This window comes from Podarcis bocagei (genome assembly GCF_964188305.1).
Source record: "Podarcis bocagei genome assembly, chromosome: 1".
Lineage (NCBI taxonomy): Eukaryota > Metazoa > Chordata > Lepidosauria > Squamata > Lacertidae > Podarcis > Podarcis bocagei.
This window is the reverse complement of record NC_138125.1, coordinates 22532991-22558041: the sequence shown is the minus strand read 5'-3', so window position 1 is coordinate 22558041 and position 25051 is coordinate 22532991. Positions and strand designations below refer to the sequence as shown.

Below are 25051 nucleotides of genomic sequence, written 5' to 3'. Positions count from 1 at the left end.
CAGGGGGACACTGGAAGCAGCAGCAGGCGGAAAGGTAACTGAAGTAGCAACCCAGAAAGCTCACCTGCCACGCTGAGCCCTGCGCTTCCAGCTTTGCAATTAGATCTGGGTTTGCTGCTCACACACGTCTGTCTCTGTCGATGCAGCGAAAGCAGCACCGTCGGGCTCATTTGGTCGTGCCGAGATAAGCTTTAGACAAACAGAGGCAAACTGGACACTTCTTTCTCCTCTTGACCAATTTCCCAGGGGGTGAAACTGCTGCGCATGACAGTACACAGGATTCCTGCAGAAAAGTGGAGGGGGAAGCATTTCCACAACCCCCCTCCCTTCCTTCCTAAAGAAACATGACTTTTCTGATGATGAGAAGGGACCATGATCCCAAATACTTTCTGCAGGTGGAAAACGGGCCAGGAAATGTTTTCGTGACCCAGCTAGGAGAACACAGGTAAGGTGGCCCTTGATGTGTGTGATGCATTCCTTAAAACGGGTGTGGGGGAACTTTTATTCAGTTTGAGGGCCGCACTGTCAGCTGGGAAACCATCTGGGGGCCACATGCCAAGCTGAGTGGGGTCAGGGGATGCTGCTCTAACCCCCTTGTAGAGTGGGTTACATTCTAGCCATGGAAAAGATAGATGTACCTACAGGCATGCTACTGATTTGTATACATGTTAGATGGGCATACCTATTTTCTGGCAGGCTGGTCGCATTTTCATTCTTATTATTTAATTAGCACATTTATGCCCATCCCTTTCCTCCAAGGAGCTCAAGGTGAAGCAGACACTTATCTCCCTCTCGATTTATTCCTCACAACAACCCTGTGAGGTAGGTCAGGCTTGAGAGACAAAGGCTGGCTCAAAGCCACGCAGTAGGCCTCAAGGCTGAGGGAGGATTTGAACCCTGGTCTCCCAAGACCCTAGCCACTACTCCACACTCACTGTCTGCCATCATTGGGACTCCTTGCTCAAGGAAATTATCGTTTCCAGGTTACGCACCAAAGGCTTCCAACAGGATACAGAAAAACCTAACAAACCCATTCTTATTCCGATCAAATCACTTGGTGGTACGGCTCAAGTGGATCTCATCAAACTGCACGGCTGGCGCCAGGAATGATGTCACTGCTGCCTCTTTCCGCAGCGTTAAAATGCCAGACCAACAGTAACATGGCATATAAAACAGTTCCCACAGTCAACCCTGCATTTGGTGTTTGTGCTGTATGGGGCAAAGAAGATTTCATGCTGTAGAAACACACCATGGAATTTGTTTAATCTGTTGACATCATTTAATATCTCCCCACATTTACTCGTGAGAAAACAAAGCAAGAACTTTGCAGAGAGCAGCAGAACACGTGGGCCCTGAATTTGTGGCGATCGTAGGGAGGTCTGACTAACCCCCATGCATCCTCATAAACTTAGATGCTCAGCTGGCAGAGACAGCTTTGAAAAGGCCTGGGTGGATTTGAAGAATTATTTGCACCTTCTACATGTGGGTGTCTCTTTAGCTGTCTGCAATATGTCATTGGTCTGCCAGATGATGCTTTACAGTAGACTTGACAGCCCTGGAGATTCTTTCTCCAGGACTTCAGCTGTAAGTGTTACCTGAACATGTGAATGGTGAGAGTGTGGGGAGGGGCAGGGCATTCAGGCTAGCCTCGCCCCCAGTGTCATCATGCCCGCTCCCCACTCAGTCCCCAACACAATATGGGGAAGGTCATCAGGGTTTTTTGACTGAGGGCTTCTTCACACTTCCTGCTGCTTTCCACCAGGGAAAACTACTCTTTAGTGCTCAATTGGAGCAAACAGCGATTCAGGTTTCACCCAGATTGCCATTTGTTCCGATCTATCGCTAAAGAATGGGTTTTCCCTTGGAAAACAATGGGGAAACCGCTCAGATCCATGCCTAGAATAAGTGTGGGTCAAGCAGAAACAAGGACGAGCCCTGAGTATCAGTAGACTCCTGGTGCCATTCTGAACTGGAAACTTTCCTTTGGGAAAATAAAGCATTGAAAAAAGTTCAGTTCTGCGAGGATGCCAGCCAGAGTAGATCACCGGTAAACAAGCCCTGAGATGCTGGGAGAGGGGCCAGCCTCTCCCGAGGGGGCTAGTTTTCCAACAAAAGTTACTTCCTCAAATTACTGCTGGGTGGTTGAGCAGGGAAGAGAGTTCTTCTTACTCCCCACAATATGTAGGAGAATTATTGAAGGTATCATATCATCTGATCCAGACTGAGGATTAACAACTTGTGCTGAAGATCTGCCCTGGCTGATTTTTCCCCACTTTCTGCTCCAGCACAAGAGCAGGCAAGCATCTGGTATTTCCTGATCAGGTGGCAACCCGATTTGTTGGTATAGAAAATGATCCCTTGCAAAGCACAGCTGCAGGATTAGAGTATGTGTAATTGCAACTTGGATTTGCATTCCACATTTGGTTGCTCACCCTAGGACCTTGATTTGCCATGAGCTTCTTTTCTAGCCATTTAATCCGATTCATTCAGGTATGCTTGCAGCAATTGTCTGCAAAGATGGTCAGGAGGACTCTATGTAGAAAAGGCTTTCCCAACTCTAACTCCCATCAGCCCCAGCCAGCATGGCCAGTGGTCAAGAATGAGGGAACAGGGACTTCCGGAGGCGGCGCGAAACAAGCAATGGCGGTCCTCTTTGCGCTGTGAAGAGGAGCTCCGCAGAAAAGGGTCGTTCGCTGCGGCACAGCGACGACCCATCAAGAAAAACCACGAGCAGAGCGAGCTCGTGGCCGTGGGACTCGGCGGGCACCTGGAGCGACCCCCAAAACGACGAAGGGACCCCGTAAGGGGCTCCGGAAGCACGGAGGGGAAGCGGTGCTGAGAGTACATCGCTCTTTCTGCGGGAGCGAAGCCGCGCGGCTGCTGCTGATGAGCGCCGACCTTTCTTCCTTAAGCATTGGACTCCAAATTACCTACTCGTGAGTAAGGAACATTTTAAATTTGGAACTATAAATTGAAAATTTGGCTGAAAGCGGGAGACGAGAAAAAGGAAGTCCGTCTCCCGGTAGAGCTTAGAGATCAAAGGCAAAGGAACTGACAAGCTGGAAGCAACAGAAAGGGATTATAAACGGGAACCATCATGCGTCTTTAGAACTGGCAACTGAAAGGAAAGGCAAGTTTTCTTTTTTTTACTGTGTTATTTGAGCTGATTTAAACTAAGGACCTTCTTCCCTGGTGGACTTTAAAACTTTAAAAACCCCTTCTCTGGACTGGCAGGGGAAAAGGCTTGTCTTGCGGATACATTTTATAAAACTGAAACGGATACATAGAGGCATAACAATTAAGCAACTGTATACAACTAAGTAACTGTATCTTGCACCCTTAGAGGGGACTATTGTAGCAACATTGAAAGGGCTCTGCAAGTGGAAAAAGTGGGGGAAAAAAGTTTTAAGGACTATTGTCAACTTCTTTAGTTGCAGGAACTTTAATGGCGACTAAAACTTTCTTCTTTCCTTTTTGAAATAATACTCCCTCTAGTGGAGCTTGGGATTTACAAACCCCTGGGAACCAACTTTTGTTTTGACTTTCTTCTGTTCTGTTATCTACTTGGTGGCCTGTCTTTCTCATGGAACATTTGACAGTTTGACCTTGAATCCATAGACAGGTGTGGAATGAGTGGCCCTCCGAAAACAAGATCTGCAAAATCGAAAGCAGCGAAAGGACAGCTGGTACAAACAACTTTGACTTCCCAGCCTCGCAGATCTTCAGTCCCTGCTGTTCTACAGGGGGCTGCACCCTCAACAACAGCTCTCTTAAAGGAAGCTGAACAGCCAACAACTGAGGATATGGCAGCAGGGGGATCAGGTACTCTTCTAGATGAAATGTTACAGCAATTTGCAATTTTAAATAAGAAGGTAGACGACCAAACAGCAAAAATCGACCTAGCCACATCCTCAATTACAAAACTATCTGAACAAGTGGCCCAACACTCACAAACAATTGGGAATTTAAAAGACGCCACTTCTGAGAACCGAAAATTGGCTGAAGCTGCAAATGAGAAATCTGATCAAGCAATTCAGAAAGTGGATGAATTGAGAGGAGAGGTAAGGCCACTTCATAAGCACGTCAGCGACCAGCAGGCCTACCTGTCTATGGTGGAATTGAGAAACCGACAAAACAATTTAAGATTACGCTTTATCCCAGAGCTTGAGAAGGAGGACTTGATTGGTTATTTGACAACAGAATTTTCTAAGTTTTGGGGTATAAAAGAGGACGAAGATTTTAAAATAACAACTGCGTTTAGATTGGGAAGAATTGTCAAGAAAGACAGGCCCAGGGACTGTTTAATTATCTTAAGAGCTAAACAGGAGAGAGACAAAATACTTGATCTTCATTTTAACAAAACACTTGAGATCCAGGACAGAAAAGCGGAAATTTACAAAGATATTCCTAAACAACTACTGGATCTCAGAGCCAACTATACGGACCTAGCCGGTCTCTTGAGAAGCAACGGGATACCGTACAGGTGGGAGTTTCCACAAGGCCTATCATTCAACTACAAAAGAAAGAAGATTAAAATCAAAACGAAAGAGGACAGCCAGAAGTTCCTGCACGACCACGGAGAGGATCTTCAGAAGGGAATTGCAGCACCCTGGCCTCTACCACAACCTGTAAAAGATCCAACACCTACGGATTTGGACAAAAAAGAAGACACCTCATAAAGAGTAACAACAGATAGACAAAGGATGTCTCTGCAGCTATATAGTTGGAACATTAATGGCGCAAATTCCCCGGAAAAACGCAAAAGGATTTTTCATATTTTGAAAAAAGAACATTTGGATATAATTTGTTTGCAAGAAACTCATGTGACTAGGCTCCACAGGAAAGTGTTAATTAATAAAAGACTAGGCCAAGAATTTATTTCATCAGACAGAGTTAAAAAGAGAGGTGTGGTGATCTACGCAAAGGAGAACCTAGCACCGAAATTTTTGTTTAAAGATGAACAAGGAAGAATTTTGGCAATTGAAATACAAACCCAAGGAGAAAAAGTGCTGATATTAGGAATTTATGCACCAAATGAGGGGAAATCAGAATTCTTTAAGAAGCTGCATGAGACATTACTGGACTATCTGGATTATTCCAACATCATCATGATGGGAGATATGAATGGGGTGGTCTCTACTTATATGGATAAGTCACAGAATCAGAACCTGACTAAAGAAGGCAGACTACCCAAAACTTTTTTTGAATTAACTGACAATATGGATTTGATTGATATCTGGAGGACGAGAAACCCCTTAGGTAAAGAGGGAACTTTTTTCTCTGAGGCCCACCTGTCATGGACAAGAATCGACCAAATTTGGACAACCAGAGGGCTGGCACCTAAGACTATAAGAGTGGAAATCTGCCCAAAAACCTGCTCCGACCACAATGCTCTGAAAATGGAAGTGAGATTTACTACAGCCGATTCCTTCAGATGGAAAATGAATGATAGCCTGTTAAGAGATCAAGAGATTGTAAAGAAGGCCCAAAAAGCGTTAAAGGATTATTTTGAAATTAACTTGAATACCTCGGTGGAAAAAAGAACAATTTGGGACGCAAGCAAAGCTGTCATGAGAGGATTTCTGATACAACAAAACACGATCAAGAAAAAATTTTGGAATGGAAAAAAGGATAAGATATTAGAGAAAATAAGAGACGGAGAGAAAAAATTAAGACTGAATCCAAAATCAAAAGAGATTTTAAGAGAAATCAAATTCCACCAGTCACAATATATGAAGTTGATAAATCAAGAAGTGGAATGGAAAATCAAACAAATGAAGCAAAGATCTTTTGAATCTGCGAATAAATGTGGGAAACTGTTAGCTTGGCAGCTAAAAAAGAGACAAAAATTAAATTATGTTACCAATCTAGAAGTTGAAGGAAAAAATATCCAGAAACCAGGAGAAATTAGAAAGTGTTTCCAGAAATATTTTAAAAAATTGTATACTCAAGGGCCAGAGGAAACGACTGAGATAGAGCAATTCCTGAAAGATAACGGCCTACCAGAATTGTCTCAAGAGAAGAGATCAATCTTGAACTGTAAAATAACACAACAGGAAATTGAGGCTGCCATTCAAAACATGCAGCTAGGCAAATCTCCAGGCCCCGATGGTCTTACCTCCAAGTACTATAAGACGTTAAAAGACTACTTGATACAACCTTTAATGGAGGTTTGCAACCAGATTATGGGGGGAGGGAGGGCACCAGAAACGTGGAAAGAAGCATTCATCACATTGATACCCAAAGTGGAAACTGAAAAGACTCAACTTAGGAACTATCGTCCCATCTCACTCCTAAACGTGGATTACAAAATATTTGCGGACATTTTGGCAAATAGATTTAAAAAAGTATTAAATGAAGTAATTCACAAGGACCAAGCAGGCTTTCTCCCAGGCAGGCATTTGTTTGACAATACTAGGAACATTATTGATATTTTGGAATTGTTGCAAACAAACATTAACACCAAAGCAGTGTTGATATTTATAGATGCGGAGAAGGCCTTTGATAATATTTCTTGGAAGTTTATGAAGAAAAATTTGGAAGGGATGGGAGTGGGACGGGGGTTTGAGAATGGAATAGAAGCAGCTAGACTGGTGACTGGGGGCGGCCGCCGAGACCACATAACACCGGTCTTGAAAGACCTACATTGGCTCCCAGTACGTTTCCGAGCACAATTCAAAGTGCTGGTGTTGACCTTTAAAGCCCTAAATGGCCTCGGCCCAGTATACCTGAAGGAGCGTCTCCACCCCCATTGTTCTGCCCGGACGCTGAGGTCCAGCGCCGAGGGCCTTCTGGCGGTTCCCTCATTGCGAGAAGCAAAGCTACAGGGAACCAGGCAGAGGGCCTTCTCGGTAGTGGCGCCCGCCCTGTGGAATGCCCTCCCATCAGATGTCAAAGCGATGAATAACTACCTGACATTTAGAAGACATCTTAAGGCAGCCCTGTTCAGGGAAGCTTTTAATCTGTGATATTTTACTGTATTTTTTGTTTCTATGGAAGCCGCCCAGAGTGGCTGGGGAAACCCAGCCAGATGGGCGGGGTACAAATAATAAATTATTATTATTATTATTATTACTAAGTTGATAGTGAACAATGTGGTGACGGAAGAGTTCTTTATTGAAAAAGGAACACGACAGGGGTGCCCCCTATCCCCCCTACTATTTATCTCGGTCCTGGAGGTGTTGCTGAATATGATCAGGAAGGATCGGCTGGTACAGGGAATTAGGGTCGGAGCGAAACAATATAAATTGAAAGCATTTGCAGATGATTTGGTTTTAACATTACAGGAGCCAGAACTTAGTACAAAAAGAGTATTAGAATTGATTCAGAAATTTGGTCGGGTGGCGGGTTTTAAGTTGAATAAACAAAAAACCAAGGTATTAGGGAAAAACTTGACATCTTCCGAAACAGAGGGGTTTCAGAAGGAAACGGAACTAAATATTGTTAAAAAAGTGAAATACTTGGGGGTTATTCTGTCCTCTAAAAATCTGAACTTATTTAAAGACAACTATGAGAAATGTTGGTCAGAAGTCAAAAAAGACTTAGAAATTTGGTCAAGATTGAATCTATCCTTGTTAGGCCGAATCGCAGCTATAAAGATGAACGTTTTGCCTAAAATGTTGTTTTTGTTTCAAGCCTTGCAGATTGTGGACAGAGTGGAATGTTTTGGAAAGTGGCAGAAGGATATATCGAAATTTGTTTGGCAGGGCAAAAAGCCCCGAATAAAGTTTAAAATATTAACTGATGCAAAGGAGAGAGGGGGGTTTGCCCTGCCGGACTTAAGGTTATACTATGAAGCAGCTGCCTTCTGCTGGATGAAAGATTGGATTCTGTTAGAAAACACGGATGTCCTAGATCTGGAAGGCTTTGATAATTCGTTAGGTTGGCATGCGTATTTGTGGTATGACAAGGCAAAAACATATGGAAAGTTCAAAAGCCATATTGTCAGAAAAGCAATATTTATGGTCTGGAAAAAATATAAAGACTTACTGGAAGGTAAAACTCCGAGGTGGTTATCACCAATAGAGGCCAAGGCTCGGAAAAAACCCAATATGGAGGCCGGCTGGCCGAAATATTGGGAAATAATAGAAAACATTGGAGACAATTGGAGGTTGCAGAGCTTTGAGAAATTAAAAGGTAAGGTGCAAGATTGGTTTCATTATGCCCAAATCAATGAGGTTTTTAAGCTAGATAAAAAAACAGGATTCCAGGTGGAAAAATCGAAGCTTGAGACAGAGTTGTTAGAACCTAAGACCAAGTTACTATCGAGAATGTATAACTTGCTGCTTAAATGGAATACTCAGGATGAGACAGTCAAATCAGCCATGATAAAATGGGCTCAATACATTGGCTATAATATCATGTCTGATGACTGGGAAAGGTTATGGACCACCGGTATGAAGTTTACGGCATGTAGTGGCCTGAAAGAAAACATTATGAAAATGGTATACAGGTGGTACATGACCCCAGTCAAGCTTGCTAAGATATATCATTTGTCTGATAATAAATGTTGGAAATGCAGGGAGGCTGAGGGGACATTCTTTCACCTTTGGTGGACTTGTCCAAAAGTGAAGGCCTTCTGGGAAATGATCTACAACGAGTTAAAAAAGGTGTTTAAGTACACCTTCCCCAAGAAACCGGAGGCCTTCCTTCTGGGCATTGTCGGCCAGAGGGTGTTAAAGAAGGACAGAACCTTTTTCATGTATGCCACCACAGCAGCAAGAATCCTCATCGCTAAACATTGGAAGACTCAAGATTTGCCCACACTGGAAGATTGGCAGACGCAACTGATGAACTACATGGAGCTAGCTGAGATGACTGCCAGGATCCGAGATTTGGGAGAAGAAGCAATGGAGGAGGACTGGAAAAAGTTTAAAGACTATTTACAGAAGTACTATAAGTTATATGAACTATAAGATGCCGCATGATTCGAGAGGTTAGCCCCAGCAATGAGAGTTGATTATATATGAAATTGGATAACATTAGTGGAAAAACCAAAGTTTAAATGGTTAAAGATGACAATATGTTATGTTTTTAGAGTAAATGGAGAATAAGGGATTTAAACTTAAATTGCAAATTGAAAGTACAAAAGAAACACAAGAAACAAGGTTATAATTTGCTGACAAATTTATTGTTAAGAACACACTGGGCGGGAGATGTGGGGAAGTCCGAAAGAAAGTTGAAATAAGTGGTTGAAATGGTTTGGATTTTTTCTTTTTTCTTCTTTTTCTATTTTTTCTGTTTTTTCTTTTTCTGTTAAATCTGTAATTGAAAAAAACGCAATAAAAAATTATTATAAAAAAAAAAGAATGAGGGAACAGGGATCTCAGGATTCTTTGGGGGAAGCCATGAGTGATATAATATTGCTTTAAATTTATGATGTGGATGTGGTCTTAGGCCCCAACTCCACAATATACATTTAAAGCAACATCACACCACTGTGTGGTTTAACAGTTAATCCCTCTTCTCAATCCTTCTGGGAATTGTAGCTCTCTTAAAGGAACAGGTGTCTCCTAACAACCCTCAGCACTCTTAACAAACTGCAGTTCTCAGGTTACTTTGGGAGACCATGGCTGTAGCATTATGCTGCTTTAAAACTATAGTGCAGATGTGGTCCTTATTTGGATACAACCCAAAGCAGGTTTTCCCCCTTTAGAACTATGTAAATTAATGTATTTTAATAAATTCATTAATTGGTTAATTAAAACATATATTAAATCAGCTGACTCTTAGAAAACCGCATGTGTGAACACAGCCTGAGTTTTCATTGGGTGACAAATCTAGTAATATGTGATCAAACCCTAATTTCCTCCCTTTGTCCTGTCATCAGTCCTGGTTCCTCGTCAGCTGTGTTGAACACCTCTCACTGCAGTATGTGCCAACCCAGATTTCTTGGACGACAACTCCCATCAGTGGACGGGAATTGCAGTTCAATACATCTGGATGGCACCAGGTTGGCAAAGACTGCTCTAATGATAGCAGTTGAGTGATAGGACCATGGAACGAATTCAGCAGGTGGCACTACAGCTGTTTTGTCTCCTCCTGAATGGGGTAATGTAAAGGTCCCACCTGGATCTCTTGAGTTGTCACCTTTCAACCCTATGTCGCTAGCGGTACTATTTAGGAAGGAACCGCTGCCAAACTACTCCCCTTAAGTGTTGCTTCCTTGTGTTGAAAGGGGGAGATGTCTCCTGTAAACCTAGTATGGGATTTACCCTGTATAGGGTAGGTGCTCAAGGATGAAGCAAGATGCCATAGAGGTGCCATTGTGATGCTTCCGGCTATCTCCCCTAACTCCTAGATACTGCTGTTGTCACTGCTGTCAGTCTCCAAAAGTTCAGCATAGATTTATATCCTGGAGTTTTAAGGAGAATGGACAGGTGGGTGACTTGCAGCCTGGGGGCTTCATGTGGCCCCATTGCCATTTTATGCATCCCCCAAAACCTGCCACTATCCATTTCTTTCCGTAGGGATCCTACATTCTATTTATTTTATCACTATTGCCTCTGGCTTTGCCTCCCTCCATCTTTCTATATAGTTTCTCAATAATTGGAGAAGGCAGGGTTCCATTTTTTAAAAAAAAAATCCACCCCCCATTTGAGAAAAAAAATCCTGCTGTTTGTAAGACTCCTGTTCAAAGGACTCCACAGCTTCTATGTTGAAATCTATGGGCCGATCAGGTTCAAGAAGGGCATACAAAAGAACTCATTACATGGTTGTTGGCAGTAGCTAGGACATTTATCGTACAAAAATGGAAGACATTGCAAGAATTGCAAATTTCCCCATGTGTGGGACATTGTGATGGGGGGGGGGGAATAGGGCATAATTTAAATGTTGGAAGCTCCAGAAGGTTGCCAGGCCATGTGGTGGTATTTCATTTCTTACAGTGCTGCAAATAGCCTCTGGGACTGTATGGCTTTGCCTATGCGTGAAATATGGCTTTCTGAAGGATTTGTGAATGTTTTATATATCATTATGTCTCTCCATTTTGATTTTGTATAGACTGAGAATTTGTACATAGACCTTGCCATCCCTACTTGGGTTATATCTCATGGTGTGTATATACAACAGATAATAATAAAATTGTTATGCTTCCATCATGGAAGTATGTGTGCACATGTCTGAATGTGCAGCACACAAAATTTAGAGAGGAGTTACATTTACTTGCTTTCTAAAATGGTAGTTGTTTGGTCTGCTTTACATAAAAAGAAAAGAAAAGAAATCCTCTGTACAGTGGTACCTCGGGTTAAGTACTTAATTCATTCCGGAGGTCTGTTCTTATACTGAAACTGTTCTTAACCTGAAGCACCACTTTAGCTAATGGGACCTCCTGCTGCTGCCGCCGCACGATTTCTGTTCTCATCCTGAAGCAAAGTTCTTAACAAAGCACTATTTCTGGGTTAGCGGAGTCTGTAATCTGAAGCATATGTAACCTGAAGCGTATGTAACCCGAGGTACCACTGTATACTTATTTCAGAGTAACCCCACAAAACCTAGTGGGGGTTACTTCTAAGTAGACCTTCATATCATAGGGGCATAGGGCATGGAGGGAGCCTGCTGCGTCCAGAATCAGGCTTGACCCAGGAGTGGAGCTGCGACTGGGCCCAGGCACAAGAAAGCTGCCTCAGCAGCAACACTGGGTGCCACAATGCAGCCAATGAGAGGGGCGGCAATGTTGCTGCCAACTCTCCTCTCTCTGCCCCAGGAGTGGAGCTGCAGTTGGCAGTGTTGGTCCCCCATGCAAAAATGCTGCCTGCACAGCTCTTTCACAGCTCCAATTAGGGGACCTGTGGCGGGGGTCCCTCCAAAAAAATGTGCCATGCCACCCCAACTACCCATGCTATGCCACTGCCTGTAATATGCCATTGATCACCCAGACCTTGAGAATCAAGATGGTGCCTCTTTTCATCATCATCTACATAAGCTCACCCAAAGTGTGACAGAACATTGGGAGCTGCCTTTCATACATGGAGAATAATTTCCAGGTAATAAGGGTCTATGACAACAATTTACCTTTTTTTATATATATATAGGGAAGAAGAGGATGAAGATGTGCCTCAGATTCCTGTCATGCGAGAGGTCAGCTGCCTTTGTCATTCTCTTTCTCAGACAAGAGGGCCGGGTTAAATATAGGACAGGGCTTCTGTTTCTTTATTAGGTTGTGCCAAAAGCAGAGCTTTGGCAGAAGTCGAGCAATTCTCCGATAATAACCGTGCCAGGGGGATTGAACTGGTATCCAGGGAAGATAATATTCTTCTAACTGTTAAAGCCCTACTTGGGAGTTTGCCTTCTGTGCTAATTCAACACGCAAAAGGGGAGAGCAGGAATGAACATGTAAGCTCTGTCCTCTTGTCAGCATGTGCAGCGGAGAGCTTGCTTGACTCATGCAGGTGAGGCTCCCTGCATATGGGGAGCCTTGGCCCTCCAGATGGCACTGAACTACAACTCCCATCATTCCCTGACCCTGTAGACCTGAAGAAGCGTCTACACCCCCATTGTTCAGCCTGGACACTGAGGTACAGCTCTGAGGGCATTCTGGTAGTTCCCTCATTGCAAGAGTACCCCTAAATATTTTTAAAGAAAAAAAGTAGTGTGTGGGGGGTGTGTGTGTTTGTGTACACACACACACACACACACACACACACACGGACTAGATAACCTTTGGGGCCCCTTCTAACCCTACGGTTCTCTCTCCTTCCATCTCTCTCTCTATATATATTTGTAAAAACCAGTTTTGTTTTCTAGAGCACCAGTGACATTTTGCAGCATCGCAGAAAAGCACTGCAAACATTCCGGCTTCGGAAGAAAGAAATTGAAAATAAGCAAGCTTCTGCAGAACTGACTGCAAAGAAACAAGAGTTCAAAGAGAGGATGGAAGTGCTGGCCCAACGAAGAGAGGCACTTGAACAAAAAGATCAGGATGTAAGCATCACTCTGCATCTACAAGGAGGGCACTTGGAGTTGGGGTCTGGGCTGGATCTGCATTGATCTGTTAAACGTTATTAACAGAAAAGAAACATTAAATCAATATACATTAAATAATTATACAATATCCAAAAAGGGGGGGGGGAGAAAAAGCACAAACAAAATGAAATAAACCCACTACCCTGTTTAACTTCCCTCCACCACTACTCGTCTTCTCTAGAATCAATTTTACCCTTATCACTGCATTCCGATTGTTTTTATTTTCTCTGTATACATACATACATCATTGATAATTTATTGTTGATGCATTTACATTCTTAACCTAAGGATATTAGCATGTCTTTTTTAGAGCAATATTTTGTCATATAATCATCAAAGCATTGCTATTCTTTTTTTAGTTTTTGATTTGACTGCTGTCGTATGGATGCTGTTAATTTAGCCAATTTTAAATATTCATTTAATTTGAGAATCCATTTCTCCTTGGTAGGTAGTTCTTTAGCTTTCCATTTAGATGCTATTACTATCCTAGCTGTGGTGGTTGCATATAAGAAAATTCTTTTTCCCTATTTCAGTATTTCTTTTCCTAAAAGGACCAGTAGGTAAGCATCTGGGTTTTTTGTTAATGGGATTTTAAGCATTTTTTTCAACTCCTCGTGTATTTCTCCCCAGAAGTACTTAATCGGGGTGCAACTCCACCACATATCAGGCACTGCCATTCTCACACAGTTGTAATGATGCAAAGCCGGAAGTGGGGGCCAGTCAGGTGTGCTAGCAACAGTGGTACCTCAGGTTACATACGCTTCAGGTTACATACGCTGCAAGTTACAGACTCCGCTAACCCAGAAATAGTGCTTCAGGTTAAGAACTTTGCTGCAGAATGAGAACAGAAACCGTGCTCCAGCGGCACGGCAGCAGCAGGAGGCCCCATTAGCTAAAGTGGTGCTTCAGGTTACGAACAGTTTCAGGTTAAGAACAGACCTCCGGAACAAATTAAGTACTTAACCCGAGGTACCACTGTATAAGGGGCCGAGATGTCTTCAACCCCCTCTGTATTTGTTGGAAGGGGACCAGGCCCCCTCAATGTTGAGGGGGCAGAGGAGGCCGAGTGCGGATCTAAGCATGGCTCAGTGCTCAGCCTCCTCCAGACAATTGGAAAAATGAGAAAGTGAAAGAAACTGGAAATGACATTCACTCATACTCAATCGTAGCTCCAGAGCACTGTGCAGGCAGGCAGCCTAATCACAAGAGGGCAGCATAGCAGAGGCTGTAGATGGGATTTGAGATGGAACACTAGCATTTAGTTTGGTAGGTCCCCAATTCAGCTGCTGGTATCTATGTTTAAAAGCTTCAAATGTCAGATGATGAGTAAAACCTGCCTGAGACCCTGAAGAGTCTCCATCTAGTTGCAATATGCAATACTGGGCAAGATAAACCAGCAGCCTGGTGAGGTATAAGACAAAAGTGCTTGGACCCATACCTAAAAAGTGTGGAACAAGAAGAAAACCACTTGGGCCCATGCTTCCTAGGAACCCTAAGTTGCTGTGAACTTAGTCCCAGGTAAGTGTGTAAATGACTGCAGCTTAATCAGTTTTCTCTCCATTTTTTGTTAGTGTCCAGGATGAATTCATTCTCATTTTCTCTGAAACAAATGACTTCCCCTTCATGGGCTCCCACCTTTGAATACTGAGCAAAACTATGCAAAACTGATTAAGCCTTCTTTCTCCTTCTTGGTTCAGAGGAAGAATCGAATTCTTGAATTTGACGCATATATTAAAGAGTGTTATCAGAAGAAGGAGCGTGTCATTCAGCTGTACCACCAGGAACACGCGCTAAAAACCCTCAAGAAGCGTGAGGTATTCAAACTGAAAAAAGAGCTTAAGAAACTCCAAGTTAGGTATGTGACTGATGCTTTTAAGACAGATTTGAGACTGAGCCAAAGGTATCTGGGCAGGGGTGCAGTGAGGCAATCTTAGACACTAGACTTCTGGAGGCCCCATCGTTAGATGACAGTGTGTATTACTTCACTTACTTCAAAATGTCGTAAGCCAGCTTTTTTTATATATATATAAAATTTTTTATTGGTTTTACAATATTTTTTAAACAATACAAACAAATAAAAATACAAACAAACATGTATAATTTCATAACCTTTTTTTCCATAACCTTCGTTTCTCGGACTCCCCCATACCTCCCCTTTCTGCATCCCTATTTCCAAAATTATTTCAGCAGCTTCTAAGCAATTTTATCAAATATGTGTCCTCTTAGTCCTTTCTCTAGCTTAGTCTTATGTCACTGTTTCCCTTTTTCTCTCAACACCTCGGCATTTTAGCATTCATCAATTTTATAATAGCTCTTAAGATAAAGTTTAAATTTCTTCCAGTCCTCTTCCGCCGTCTCTTTCCTCTGATCACGGATTCTGCCAGTCATCTCAGCCAGTGTCATTTAGTCCATCACTTTCATCTGCCATTCTTCCACGGTGGGTAGATCTTGTATCTTCCAATACTTTGCGATGAGTATTCTTGCTGCTGTCGTAGCATACATAAAGAAAGTTCTATCTTTCTTTGACACCAATTGGCCGACAATGCCCAAGAGAAAGGCTTCTGGTTTCTTAGGGAAAGTACATTTAAGTACCTTTTTCATTTCATTATATATCATTTCCCAGAAAGCCTTAATCTTCGGGCACGTCCACCAAAGGTGGTAGAAAGTACCTTCAGTTTCTTTACACTTCCAACACTTATTATCAGGCAAATGATAAATTTTTGCTAGCTTGACTGGGGTCATGTACCACCTGTAGATCATTTTCATAATATTTTCCTTTAAGGCATTACATGCCGTAAATTTTATACCGGTGTTCCACAACCATTCCCAGTCAGCAAACATAATGTTATGACCAATGTCCTGTGCCCACTTAATCATAGCCGATTTAACTGTTTCATCTTGTGTATTCCATTTCAGCAGCAAGTTATACATTCTTGACAAATTCTTGGTATTGGGTTCTAACAATTCAGTTTCTAGTTTTGATTTCTCCACCTGTAAGCCAATTTTCCTATCTTGTTTGTAGACCTCCATTATTTGATAATAATGGAGCCAATCTCGTACTTTAGGTTTCAATTTCTCATGACTCTGTAATTTCAATTTATCTCCATCTTGTTCCAAAATTTCCCAATACTTTGGCCATTCGGCCTCCATATTGAGCTTTTTCAGTGCCTTAGCCTCCAAAGGTGACAACCATCTAGGGGTTTTGTTTTCCAACAAGTCTTTATATCTTATCCAAACATTGAACAATGCTTTTCTAACAATATGGTTTTTAAAGGCCCTATGCACTTTGATTTTATCATACCACAAATATGCATGCCAACCAAATGCATTATTAAAACCTTCCAAGTCCAAAGTGTCTGTATTCTCGAGGAGCATCCACTCTTTTAGCCAGCAAAACGCTGCTGCTTCATAGTACAATTTTAAATCCGGCAGGGCAAATCCCCCTCTTTCTTTAGCATCTGTCAGTATTTTAAATTTAATTCTGGGCTTTTTGCCCTGCCAGACAAATTTCGAAATGTCTTTCTGCCACCTCTTGAAACAGTCCATCTTGTCAAGAATCTGCAAGGTTTGAAACAAAAATAACATTCTAGGCAATACATTCATCTTGATAACTGCAATTCGGCCTAACATTGACAATTTCAAATTTGACCATATTTCTAGATCTTTTTTAATTTCTGACCAACATTTTTCATAGTTGTCTTTATACAAGTTCAAATTTTTAGATGTCAAGTGGACCCCTAGATATTTCACCTTCTTAACCACTGTCAAACCTGTCTCCTCTTGAAATTTCTCCTTCTCCATGGCTGTTAAGTTTTTTTCTAAGACTTTAGTCTTTTGTTTGTTCAGTTTAAATCCAGCTACCTGGCCAAATTGTTGAATTATCTCCAACACCCTTTTCGTACTAGTGTCTGGCTCTTGTAAGGTCAATACTAAGTCATCTGCAAAGGCCCTTAACTTGTAATGTTTAGCTCCGACCTGTACACCTTTAACCTGCTGGTCATCTCTAATCATATTTAGCAACACCTCCAGAACAGAAATAAAAAGCAATGGGGAAATTGGGCACCCCTGTTGTGTCCCTTTTTCTATCTTAAGTTCCTCAGTTATCACATTATTTACGATCAGCTTAGCTTTTTGTTCAGAGTATATCGCACCTATGCCGTTTTCAAATCCTTGGCCTACCCCCATCCCATGGAGATTCTTTTTCATAAAACTCCAAGAAATATTGTCAAAGGCTTTCTCCGCGTCTACAAAGATCAGCACTGCTTTAGTGTTTATATTCACCTCTAGTAGTTCCAAAATGTCTATTATATTCCTCACATTATCTGATAAATGCCTTTTTGGGAGAAAGCCTGCTTGGTCCTTATGAATCTTCTCCATCAACACTCTTTTAAATCTTTTTGCCAAAATGTCTGCAAAAATTTTGTAATCCACATTAAGTAATGATATTGGGCGATAGTTCTTAAGTTGCGTCTTTTCAGTCTCTGTCTTTGGAATAAGTGTAATATACGCCTCTTTCCACGACTCTGGTGCCTTTTCCCCCTCTAAAATCTCATTGCAGACTTCCTTTAACGGTTGTATCAACCATTCCTTTAAAGCTTTATAATATCTGGAAGTCAATCCATCTGGTCCTGGAGATTTGCCCAGTTGCATGTCCTGAATGGCACCCTCTATCTCTTGTTCTGTTATTCTCTGATTTAAATCCACCTTGCTTTGATGAGAGATTTTTTGTAATCCATATTTATTAAGGAATTCATCTATGTCCTCTTCATTCTGTGGCCCTTGAGAGTATAGTTTTTTAAAATAGCTCAAAAAACAGTTTCTAATCTCGTTGTGTTTAGTTATATTCTTTCCATCCACTTCTAGGCTTGTGACTGTATTTAGTTTCTGTCTTTTCTTCAATTGCCAAGCCAGAAGTTTGCCACATTTATCTGCCGATTCAAATGTCTTTTGTTTCATTTGCTTTATCTTCCACTCAATCTCTTGATTCATCAATTCCATATATTGTGTTTGATATAACTTAATGATATAACCAAAATGTCGTAAGCCAGCTTTGCTGTTTTTGGGGACTCTCCTGCTGGGGACATTCCTCTGAGTGGGCCCCTGGACTTCAGTCCCAAAGTCTTCTCCTGATAACACCACTGCACATTATTCTCCAGCCGGCAAGCATGGCTAGCTTTCCTGATCTGAAGGTCCTGTGCCCTGGCAGAATAGAATCATCATCAAAGTTATATTTCTTAAGGATGGGGGCTTGCTAAGAGGGCCATAGCTTAAATGGGGAAGGCTGTAGTTCAGTGGGAGAGCATATGCCTTGCATGCAGAAGGTTGCTGGTTCAATCCCTGGCATCTCTAGGTAGGCCTGCCAGTCAGTGTAGACATTATTGAGCTACCTGGGCCAATGGTCGACTTAATATGAGGCAGCTTTCTGTGTTCCTAAATTTAATCTTTTACATATTTACGTAGAGCAAATGTTTAATTATCTAAGAGTACGAATCCCCGCGATGGGGTGAGCTCCCGTTGCTCTGTCCCTGCTCCTGCCAACCTAGCAGTTCGAAAGCACGTCAAAGTGCAAGTAGATAAATAGGCACCGCTCTGGCAGGAAGGTAAACGGCGTTTCCGTGTGTTGCTCTGGTTCGCCAGAAGTGGCTTAGTCCTGCTGGCCACATGACCCGGAAGCCATACGCCGGCTCCCTCAGCCAATAAAGCGAGATGAGTGCCGCAACCCCAGAGTCGGTCACGACTGGACCTAATGGTCAGGGGTCCCTTTACCCTTTACCTTTACAGTACTCAGCCAGAGGGATGCGGGTAGCACTGTGGGTTAAACCACAGAGCCTAGGGCTTGCCGATCAGAAGGTCAGCGGTTCAAATCCCTGTACCTTGCTCGGAGTACAATTTGATATAGAACTGGTCACAAATATTTTGATAAATGAATGAAACAAAAGCCAAGACCATTTTGGGTCCTCAGGACAACATCTTGATGGTGCTGACCACATTTTTATCTGTAAGCCACATTGAGCCCCTGTCAGGGGGGAAAGGCGGCATATAAACAAATATATATGCAGTGATCATTATCAACAACTTGAGCCAGTGAAGGCTGGTCCATTAGAGCAAAAGGGGCAGTATTCCACCAACTTCACTGTGCCCCCAGCCAGCCCCTACCTGCCTGCCTTTTTAGTTACATCCACTCCAAAGGCAGACACTCAGTCTCAGTGTTGCCTCAGCAGAACTCCTTAGGGAGAAGGATGAGAACATAACTAGAGTTAGATGACTCTGCTCATCATTGGCTCTGGCTTTATCTATTGTTGACCTCTCAACAAGTAATAGTGCCACTGTATTCTGCTCTGGTCAGACCTCACCTGGAGTACTGTGTCCAGTTCTGGGCACCACAGTTCAAGAAGGACACTGACAAACTGGAACGTGTCCAGAGGAGGGCAACCGAAATGGTCAAAGGCCTGGAAACGATGCCTTATGAGGAACGGCTAAGGGAGCTGGGCATGTTTAGCCTGGAGAAGAGGAGGTTAAGGGGTGATATGATAGCCATGTTCAAATATATAGAAGGATGTCACATAGAGGAGGGAGAAAGGTTGTTTTCTGCTGCTCCAGAGAAGCGGACACGGAGCAATGGATCCAAACTACAAGAAAGAAGATTCCACCTAAACATTAGGAAGAACTTCCTGACAGTAAGAGCTGTTTGACAGTGGAATTTGCTGCCAAGGAGTGTGGTGGAGTCTCCTTCTTTGGAGGTCTTTAAGCAGAGGCTTGACAACCATATGTCAGGAGTGCTCTGATGGTGTTTCCTGCTTGGCAGGGGGTTGGACTCAATGGCCCTTGTGGTCTCTTCCAACTCTATGATTCTATGATTCTCTGCCCTCCTCCCTACCAGTCCCAATGGGCACCAGCCAGCCAACACTGGGCTGAGCTGGTCTATCACTCAAATGCACAGCTGCCAGGAACTGGTGGTGTGACTAAACATGGGCAATCTCTGCAGATGTTTGGCTGCCCATGGCAGTCAAGGTTGAGATGGGGGAGAATTGTCCCTCACATTTCGTAATTGAGTTACAGCAACGATCCCTTTCCAGGAATTTCTAGTCATTTGTTGATAAGACATAAGGCATTCCAAGCACCCCTAATATATATTTCTTCAGAAAAAAGGAACTGCAGAAGAAGATGGCAAAATACAAAAGCTTCGAAGATTTCCTGAAGAAAGTTACCGCCACATTCACACCAGGTGAGTATAATCATTAAACAGTTACACTTTACTTGGGGGGGACTCTGTACTTGACAAAAAAGTATTTAGATTTCTTGCCTTTTGACTCATAAAAGGATCCACAAGACATCTTTCATAAACCACTTTTGAAGAGCCATCAAAAATAAAGAGTAGCACAAAAATACCAAAACAATAAAAACATGACCCCGATATGTGTTTTCCATGTATAGCATAACCCTCCCTGTTTTGCATTGCAGGCTTTCTTGGATATCCGGAAGACTCCATGGTTGAAGCCCTCATCAAAAGGCACAAGTCACTGTTTGAGGAAAACCAGAGCTTGATGAAGAATTTGTCCATCCAGCAGTGTCACATTGAGGAAACACAAAAAGAATTGGGGATCTTGCGAGAGGAATACAATACCACGACATTTGTAATGTTCACTGAGCATGTAGTTTTTATGACGCCCAATCCATTCATTCCACAGGTCCGATTGTACTAAGGACCGAGTGTGCTGGTTCTTTTCTGAAACCTCGGAGAATTCTGTCTTCTGAAACCTCGGAGAATTCTGTCTTCTGAAACCAACAAAGCTTTGAGAAGTATTTGCAGCATGTAGGAAACCCATGCTGTGTAATTCATTAGGATTCTCAACTTGTAGATTCCTTCGGAACAGGGTCCAATTGGTACTATAACTGGTCACACTACAAAGCCTCAGAGAGGATATGTTGCTGCTGCTGCTGTTGTTTTCTTTTTCTGCAGGAAGTGGGTGAATGATCTTTTTGAAAGGCTTTTCGAAAAATATGATTATGGCTTCCCCCTCTTGCCCCATTGTGTGCTGCTAGTGTATTGCTGCTGCTGCTGCTGCTGCTGCTGCTGCTGCTATTGTTTCATTGTGTTCTATTAGTTTGCATCTTCCCTCTCATTGTGTACTGCTAGTGTACATCTCCCTTCTCATTGGGCACTATTAATAATATTAGTATTAATAATATTACTATTAATAATATTACTATTAATACTATTGGTATCGAATGGTGTTACAATACTGGCAGGTATTGTCTTCTCTGACTGGCAGTGGCTTTCCAGAATCTCAGGTAGAAGATCTTTCCTATGGCCTGCTACCTGTTCTGTTAAGTGGAGATGCTCCTGGGATTGAACCTGGGACATTCTGCAATCAAAGCATGTACTGCATCACTGAGCTATGGCTCTTCCCCATAAGCCTAAGTGCTGCTGTGGTGGAGGGAAAAAACCATTGTTACAGCACCAGACCCTTTTGTACCACTAGGAACCGCTGCTGTTTTCTGGGCAGCGCCGCTCACTTTTTCTCAGGGAAGCCTGGGAGCCTTGAAATACCCTACCCTGACTTTCCCTGGCTAGTACCTATGGTGGCTATGTTCTACTTCCGCTGTTGAAGGAAGTTTGCCTCTGAATACCCATTGCCAGACACTGCAGAAGGGGTGAGTGCTGTTGTGCTCATGTTCAGAGTGCTGGACTAGATGGGTTCTTGACATGCTCCAGCAGGGCTCCTATGTGCCCACCAGGAAATCTCAAAACAGTCAAAACCTCTCCAGATACAATTTCTCTTTCATTCAGCTGCCATTCAGTTCCAAATAGTCTAATGCGACTGTGAAGTGTTCCTGCATATATTTGCATGTGTAGGTGGGTGAAATCACTTGCAAAGCCTCTATTTCCTCTTGCAAGCTTGGTTAATATTTTTATTGTTAATTACAGTCATACCTTGGGTTGAATGCGCTTCGGATTGAGCGCGTTCGAGTTGCGCTTCGCGGCAACCCAGAAGTAATGGAGTGCGTTACTTCAGGATTTCGCCGCTTGCACATGCGCAGACGCTCAAAATGACATCACGCATGCGTAGAAGCGGCGAAAAGCAACGGGCACGTGTGCAGACGTGCCGTCGCTAGTTACGTTTGCTTCTAGATGCAAAGAGGGCTCCGGAACGGATCCCGTTCGTATCCAGAGGTACCACTGTATTACATTAATGTTTACTGTATGCCGCCCTGAGATCCTTGGGTGAAAGGCAGATTACAAATGCCGTAAAATAAATGTACGAACAGCGCATCCCTAAATTCCCATTTTATGGCTTTGCCTAGGTGCTACTCAGCAAAATTTCTGAACTTCAGTCAAAGAAAAGAGCACTACAAGAAAAAAAGAAACACTTGTGTCACCAAATTAACAATGAGGAATGTCTCATCGATCAAAAGGTAAGCTTCTCTGAGTCCCCACCCCACCCCAAAGCTCCTGTTTATTGATTGGATGTTGTATACAACTTAGAGATTAAAAATGTATATATTACAGGGTTTATAAATACTTTTGCTTTTAAGTAAATAAAGTAAAATACAGCTCCCATTAGCCCCAGCCAGCATGGAAGTTCAACAATATCTGGGCTGGATCTACATTTTACAGTTTCCCTTTGCCCTCTGCTCTGCAGGGCCCTCTGGTGTCACATTTTAGCAATGGATTTTTAGCATTATAAACCACAAGTGTAAATCAGCCCCGGGAGGGCTAAAAGTTCCCCATGCCTACCTTAATTTGCAAAAAGCCTGCTTTGAGGATAGTGGAGGGGCAGGACTGACGACTGAGCTGGGATTTAATTTGCTGCTGTGTCCCATCTGAAATGAGAATTGCAAAGCTGGGATGAAACTGGATTTATATTGATAATGAAGATGATGAACCAGCTCCATCTTCTTCTTTTTTTAAAAAAGTGCTAACCTCACTCTTTATAAGTGTTGTCTTCTTTCACTACTCTCCAAGTATATGTGGATGTATAGTGGTGAGAAGGACAAAGTTCATCCATCTCTTTATGCTCATGTAGAGGCAAGATCTAAGCAGGATGATGTTAGCAATCAACAACATGGCAGAGTTATGCTACATGCCTCATTATGGCCCTTTGGACGACATGACATTGCTGTCCAAGCTAGACATGATCCAGGTAAGTGAAACCAACCCAAGACTGAGTGTAACATTTTATCCATGACTGTTATGAACAGCAATAATCTAAGGGGATAAAGCATGCATTTAGATCAGGGAGTGGAGCAATAATACATAAAGCATTTTTACTCCGCTCTTCAGCCCCACTCTTCCTCTTTGAAGTGAAGGACATGAGGCAGGAGTTGGTAATGCAGGTGAGCTGCGCACAGGTGAGCTGCAAGCAAGCTGCCGGCCAGCTCTGTGGAGGCTCCTTTTATTGACACAATATGCAAACCCAAATTTTGGGCTGTGACCTTTACACATCTTCCAATCCTGAGATCGTGGGGTGGTACAAAGTTATTTTGGCACCTGTTTCCACCGCGTCATTTTCCCCTTGCACAGTGTATGACAAAGGAGACAAATGTCTCAGAGACAAAGGTCACAGACAGGACACCACAGACTACTGAGACCGCAAAAGGTTAGACAGAGGGCAATATGTTCAGACAGCTGTGGCTTTATCTGTGAGGGGGAGTGTGCCCCACACCCCAAGGTCATGCGCGCAGGCAGCTGAGGCTGCCTGCAGGTGGGGAGTGTGCTCCGCACCCAACGATCATTCCTATACTCTTGACTTGACTGACTGCTGCCACTGGGCCTGGACAGACTACAGACTGCATGCACGAGAACAGGCATGTCAAACAGGTCGGTCGTGGTCTACCTATCGACCGCAGGACGCTAATGGTAGATCGCGGTCGATTGCATGACCCTTAGCATTTGTCCTCCAAAAGGAACGAAAGCTCGCCTCCCCCTCCCCCCCAAAAAAGCTCAACAACTTCTTTGCCTCCTCGAAAGAAAAGCTCAACAATTTTGCCAGGCAATGACAATGGGTAAATCACAGCCAGTATTTTAATACCGTACTGTGAGCAGATTGCAGTCTTTTGGGAGCTGGACATGCCTGCACTAGAAAATGAGACGGAAGGTGCTCTAAAGGGTAGGGGGGAAAGTCCACACTTTAGAACCAAGGGGTTCCTATCTCCTGGTGTTGAAACAACTCACTGATCATAGTGCTGACTTCATTTGTTTACTAAAAAAACACTGAAAAGCAGGAAAAGACAGGCTTGCCCATTTGTATATTTCACTTCCAAACTTTTTAAATAGGTGTCTGGTTGACTCTCTTTTTTTATGAAAGCTCAGAGTCTGGGTCCCCTTGCAGGCAGGGCGCTGGGGCGATTGCACCACTGATAACCCAGCCTTGTTAGCCATGCAGCAAGATAAGAAGGGAAGCTCAAGAACCTGAGGCTTTGCTCAAGCATGTTGCCTGTAGCAGCTCAGGCACATAGTATTTAACCATGGTTTACTGCAGCCTCCTCTAGCCTGGTGTCTTGCAGATGTTTCAGACTGCATCTTGCATCAGCCCCAACCAGCACAGAGCAAGGATGGTGGAAGTTGTAAACTGAAACATCTGGAGAGCACCAGGAACTGGATAGCTGTTTTAGAGCTATGTGTGAACCATCCCAATGTGTTGTTCAAGATTAATTTCCCATGTGAATTTGTAAGACGCTTTCTCAGTACTTCAGCTTAAGCCACTCTCCTTTGAGAAACTAAGCTTTATTAAGAACCTTTCTCTCTTCTTATTCAGGAGTCCATTTTGAGGAAAAAACAGATCGTAGAGGAAACAAAAGCACTGCAGTCTGAAGAACTTACAAGGTCATCCTCTCATCTTTTGAGGGAAAAGTCATCTTCTACTCTTTCTAGGGAACAACTTAAAAAGCAAATAAGCTTTGCCAGTAAGGACAAGCTGGAAGACAAAGGAGGAAAAGCATAAGGAGACAAATCTCTTTTAAAATCCCATATACAGAATGGGAGACACTGCAGGGACTAGTGGAATATTTATAGTAGCTTCTGCACACAAATCAACACAGATGGATGTCAATGCATTACCATAAATGCTTTGATTTGTGGGTGAAA

At 42.9% G+C, this 25051-nt stretch overlaps 1 protein-coding gene across 6 annotated transcripts; it reads left to right on the top strand.

Annotated features, from left to right (window-relative positions):
• Nucleotides 1–203: 203 nt before the first annotated feature.
• On the top strand, nucleotides 204–25051 carry CCDC197 (coiled-coil domain containing 197). 6 transcript variants are annotated; one of them, XM_081173967.1, is made up of 10 exons: nucleotides 9928–9952; nucleotides 10301–10379; nucleotides 12033–12078; nucleotides 12745–12921; nucleotides 14661–14818; nucleotides 20106–20188; nucleotides 20425–20597; nucleotides 22270–22380; nucleotides 22992–23108; nucleotides 24723–25051. In XM_081173967.1, the coding sequence occupies exons 1-10, from the start codon at nucleotides 9943–9945 to the stop codon at nucleotides 24906–24908; spliced, it is 1140 nt and encodes a 379-aa protein (XP_081030093.1). In that variant the 5' UTR covers nucleotides 9928–9942; the 3' UTR covers nucleotides 24909–25051. The 6 variants fall into 6 exon arrangements, with proteins under 6 accessions (XP_081030092.1, XP_081030096.1, XP_081030091.1 ...); XM_081173966.1 differs by lacking the exons at nucleotides 9928–9952; nucleotides 10301–10379 and adding an exon at nucleotides 204–445; XM_081173965.1 differs by lacking the exon at nucleotides 10301–10379 and having other exon boundaries at nucleotides 9727–9952.